Below are 5,473 nucleotides of genomic sequence, written 5' to 3'. Positions count from 1 at the left end.
TTAGAATCCATTGGCTGTTTCCAGGGAACCATTTAACAAGGCATGGTGTAATTGATCTGATGCAGCACCTAAGCATTGGTTTGTCACAGTCTGACAGTCTCTTAGTTAATGGGGTGAAAAACAGAGACACTTTATTTTCCTCAACCTGTCAAGTGGTAATTGGCCAATGGTGTGCTATAATAGCAATATGCCACTGGGACTGCACCTCTTAAATTGTGCACCAAATAATTGGAAGACTGGGCCATTTGTGTATTTAATGTAACACTGTAAAGAGTGTATAGAGAATAAATAAAAATGTGCTCACATTACCTGAATAAGCTATATTTTAGAAACATGCAACTACAAGTTTGTCACTGACAATAGTACATCCATAAATTGTACTACTGTCACTGGAATTGTAGTACAATTTATGGATGTCTAATCTGCCTTTATATGTCTGGCTAAATATAATTGTTTTTCCCACCAAAGTATATGTGAATGCTAACCAACATATTCTATATCTTTTTCATTTTCACAGGCTATACCTTTGGGTCTATAAATGAGACTAAAGCAATGGGGAAAAGGAAAATACAAGTGGATGAGAGCCATCAATTTTTTCCCAGGAGAAAATAAGCACAAGCAAACCAGAGGTGGTGATAGACCACAACCCCAACACTTTTCTCTAAGGGAATCTTCTATAAGTGCAAATACTGTGGCCACAAGAGAAAAATAAAGGTTAGAAACTGAACCTGATGCGAAGACTCATATTCTTGCCCATACTCTGGACACCAATTGTACCTTGTCTGCATAAACAGATACAGCTGACTATCCTGCCAGAATACTGTGAGGCTCTGTCCAGCCTAGTAGAAACTTAAAGTGACATCACTACCTAATTGTTACGACTATTGTTCATGATTTCCAGAAAGGCATCCATGGCTTGTAGTGGTGGTGTTGTGATGAGTGCCTTCATCTGGTCTATGGCCATAATCTATCTGACTCACATAGGTGGGGTGAGCGGGGACTGCTGGCTCATTGAAGGGGAAAAGGGCTTTGTGTGGTTGGCCATCTGCAGCCAAAACCAGCCACCTTATGAGGCCATCCCTCAGCATATCAATAGCACCATTGTGGACCTTCGCTTGAATGAAAATAAGATTAAAAGTATCCATTACTCTGCCCTCAGCCGCTTTGCCAACCTAACATACCTGAACCTAACAAAGAATGACATTAGCTATATAGAGGATGGGGCTTTTTCAGCTCAATTCAACTTACAGGTACTCCAGCTAGGTTTCAATAAACTGCGTAACCTAACAGAAGGGATTCTCAGGGGGTTGGGAAAGCTGCAGTACCTCTACCTCCAGGCCAACCTGATTGAGACTGTGACACCCAATGCCTTTTGGGAGTGCCCAAACATAGAAAACATAGACCTCTCTATGAATCGCATTCAGGTGCTAGATGGGAACACTTTCACCAGCCTCACCAAACTGACCACCTGTGAGCTTTATACAAACCCATTCAACTGCTCTTGTGAGCTTCTGGGGTTTGTTAAGTGGCTGTCAGTCTTCCCCAACAGAACGAATGAACGGATGGTATGTGATTCTCCTGCAGGCGTTTCTGGTTACAGTCTCCTAAGCCAGAATCCAAACAATCCTACTCAGCGTAATGCATTGCATATGCTGTCCACTGTGTGCACGGAGGACTATGTGACTCCGTATATCCCTGTGCCTCCTGAGACCACAACTTTCTCTCCAGATGTTACCCCTTGTGAGCTGGAGGACTGTCCCTCTGGTAGTGAGCCAGAGGAAATAAGCATTAGTCCCACTTACCCAGACCTTGATGTGAAACCAATCATGAAGCTGAAACAAGTCTCCCACACAAATGCAGTTATTAATGTTCAGATACCCCATCCTTATAAGAAAATGTACATCCTTGTTTTGTATAATAATAGCTTCTTCACAGACATTCAGAATCTGAAACGGCAGAAGGAAGACATCGAGTTAAAGAACCTGAAACCTCACACTGAATATACCTACTGTGTGGCTTCCATACGCAATTCTTTGCGTTATAACCATACCTGTCTCAAATTATCCACAGGCCCTAGAACTGGAAGAGTGAGAGAGACTAATAATGCAACAGCCACTCATTATATAATGACCATCCTAGGATGCCTTTTCAGTATGGTAATTGTTTTAGGAATGGTCTACTACTGCTTACGAAAAAAGAGGTACCAAGATGAAAAGCACAAAAAGGCAGGTAGTATGAAGAAGAACATAATAGAGCTCAAATATGGTGGTGAATTGGAGGGAGGGACTATATCCAGGGTGCCTCAAAAGCAAATAATGGCTGGGGAGAGTATGTCTCGCATGCCATATTTGCCTTCTGGGAGTGAGATGGATCAGTACAAAATTCAAGACATAAGTGACACTCCAAAAATGGCTAAGGGCAACTACATGGATGTGAGAACAGGGGAGCATCAAGACCGAAGAGAGTGCGAGATGCCTATGCCAAGCAATAGTCAGGGTTCTGTTGCTGAGATCTCCACAATCGCAAAAGAGGTGGACAAAGTCAACCAGATTATTAACAATTGCATCGATGCTTTGAAGTCAGAGTCAACTTCTTTCCAAGGAGTCAAATCTGGAGCTGTTTCAACAGCAGAGCCCCAGTTAGTTCTGATTTCAGAGCAACCTCAGAGCAAGTCTGGCTTTCTGTCCCCTGTTTACAAGGATAGCTACCACCACTCTTTACAGAGACATCACTCCTCAAGCACTTCCCCAAAGCGACCCAGCACGGCAACCGGTGGTCCCATGCGTAGTCCGAGGCCCTACCGCTCTGAGGGGGCATACAAGTCAGAGTCTAAATACATAGAGAAGACTTCATCTACAGGTGAGACCATCATGACCATTACTCCAGCTGCCGCTATACTGAGAGCAGAGGCAGAGAAGATACGTCAGTACAGTGAACATAGACACTCCTACCCTGACGCCCAAATTGAGGAGCTTGAGGGACCAGAAAATCGCAAGGCATCAATCCTGGAGCCTCTGACACGGCCTCGGCCCAGAGACTTGGCATATTCCCAGCTATCTCCCCAGTACCATAACCTCAGCTACTCCTCCAGCCCTGAGTATTACTGCAAACCATCTCACAGCATCTGGGAGCGCTTCAAGCTCCATCGCAAACGTCACAAAGATGAGGAATACATGGCGGCAGGCCATGCCCTGCGTAAAAAAGTGCAGTTTGCAAAGGATGAGGACCTGCATGATATTCTAGATTACTGGAAAGGTGTGTCAGCGCAACATAAATCTTAATCTTCTCAAGTGTTTCTTCAAATCTTTTTTGTTGGACCATGAAAACAGAATGAGTTTTGAATTGCATTTTAATGGAGGACATAGCCAACTTTGACTAATGGGGAATGGGGGAAATTGGGAATGCACTCTTAGTTTTGTAAATTTACCAAAAGGATATATACAAGAAGAGAACACAGTGCAAATTTAAAAATATATATGTTCAAGTGGATTATAAGTATTTGGTTCGCATGGCCAAGTCCTGTGACAATGGATTTTCTACTGTGTACAGTGAGAAAAAAAAAGCATCATACACTGACAGAAGTCTTCTGGAAACATATTTCTTCTCACTGTACATTGATTAATGAACAGTTCTCCCTATATATTGAGTTATAAATACAAAGGGACTAATGTACAATATAGTGTTTTTATACTTGCAAAGATTGGTGGTTATAAGAAAAAAATATATAGGACACGTTTGATTCAGGTTTAGATTATGGATTTTAGAATCAGTTCCTGTGACATTTGTCTATAATGAATGTTTGGAGTTCAGATGGATGAACATTGCACTTGTCACTGGAATGGAATATATCCATTCAAAACACCATTTAATCTAGTCTGCATTGTCATTTTTCATTTATGTCACTAAACAAAATGCACAATATTACCATGTTATTAAAGACTCAGTAATTTGGATAGCTTGGTACTTCAGAACAGATCGGTAGTTATATCTGAAACATCTGTATAATTGGGATGTGGGTAAATGTACAGGACTGAAGAATATATATATATATATATATATATATATATATATATATATATATATATATATAACCAAATGATGACATAAATGAAAACCCATCTCAGTGAAATCAATTTTTGTGCATTAGAGATTTGTTTATTGGTAAGTTACTTTTATTACATACACTTAACTTTTGTTTCAATTGTACACTGCTTGCTGTGGTAAGGATTTACAGTATCTGATGGTCAGCTCAAGTGCTTAAGTGACAACTCATAAACTCAAATCGTGCATATGTCTCCTCCATTCTTCAGCCCTGAGGATGAATGTATTACATACAGTACATGATAGAAAATGCAGCCCTTTTCAGCTGCATGTTTTGTTATTCATACTTCTTTTCTTATCAGTTTTCTTTCAACAGTACCAAACCAACTAGAAAAAAGGACATTCACAAACCTGTGTCTTAGTTGTTTTCTACTGTTTGACAAACACAAATGCTTTTGTAAATGTTTAAAAATCAATTAATGGAAAGGAGCTGCAGCTATGGCACTGATCAGGAACATGAGACGTGCAAGAAGAGAGACACTGATTTACTCCCACCCTGACCTGTTGCCACTGGAATACATCACCAGAACAGTGACTGGGGCATCCAATTTCTTATTTCAATCGCCTTAAACTTCTGAAATATATGTGTAACTGCTTTTTTCTTTCTCTTTAAGTGTTGATGTTTTTGAAAGGTCTTTATTTCTTGTCTTTTTTTAAAAGAGCATTTCAATAGATTTCAAGAACTGACCAATTTATAGGCAATCTAGCAAGTAATCTGTGTGTTTTTATATTGCATACTGTAGCACTCCTATATCATAAATGTTAGAAATGTTTGGACAATGTGAACTGAAGCAGCTGTTGCTGAAATACATCAAGAGACAACCAAGAGCACAATAAAGTGTTATTTTTATTTCTTATTGCTATGTTACCTGCTTTCAGACTACTGTGAAATTAATGGGAAATCCATGCATTCAGGACCTTAACGATAATTTGTTTTGGGGGTGTTTTTGTGTCCAATGATATATCTTTCTAAACAATATGAACTGTAATGATCGTGAACTAAATGAACTGATCTAGAAGAAAAAACAACCCTACATGAGCTTGGTGTTTGCTGCTATTTTTCAGTTATTTTAAATGAACTCATTCAGTTTGAAAAGACCCAAAACAAGTAACATAAATACATCCACACTGCCATATAAAGATGTTACAGCTTGGGCACATTATTAATTATGAGAAGTATGAGTGTCAATGATGTTGCATGTGTTCAGTTTCCTGATGCATCATGATGCTGAGAGCAGGCCACTGCCCACAAGCTTTCTTGTTCCAGTAACCACTCCAGACACTGTGAACGCAATGTGAGTCATGCTACAAACCTCATATTTGCACCAATAACTCATATTTTCCTTTGACAGTTTGATGTTGGATGCCATGA

The 5,473-nt window shown here is 39.9% G+C and overlaps 1 protein-coding gene across 1 annotated transcript; it reads left to right on the top strand.

The window, feature by feature from the left end:
• Positions 1 to 890: 890 nt before the first annotated feature.
• elfn1a (extracellular leucine-rich repeat and fibronectin type III domain containing 1a) lies at positions 891 to 4,021 on the top strand. Its single transcript, XM_053612814.1, has one exon. It carries the CDS (start codon positions 891 to 893, stop codon positions 3,279 to 3,281), a length of 2,391 nt encoding a protein of 796 aa, XP_053468789.1. The 3' UTR covers positions 3,282 to 4,021.
• The last annotated feature ends 1,452 nt before the right edge of the window (positions 4,022 to 5,473 follow it).

Source organism: Ictalurus furcatus, chromosome 24 (genome assembly GCF_023375685.1).
Source record: "Ictalurus furcatus strain D&B chromosome 24, Billie_1.0, whole genome shotgun sequence".
Classification (NCBI taxonomy): Eukaryota; Metazoa; Chordata; class Actinopteri; order Siluriformes; family Ictaluridae; genus Ictalurus; species Ictalurus furcatus.
This window is presented reverse-complemented; position numbering and strand designations above follow the sequence as displayed.

What these genes read in the sequence shown, in the direction of transcription:
- elfn1a (XM_053612814.1), top strand. Translation starts at nt 891, where the DNA reads ATGATTTCCAGAAAGGCATCCATGGCTTGTAGTGGTGGTGTTGTGATG.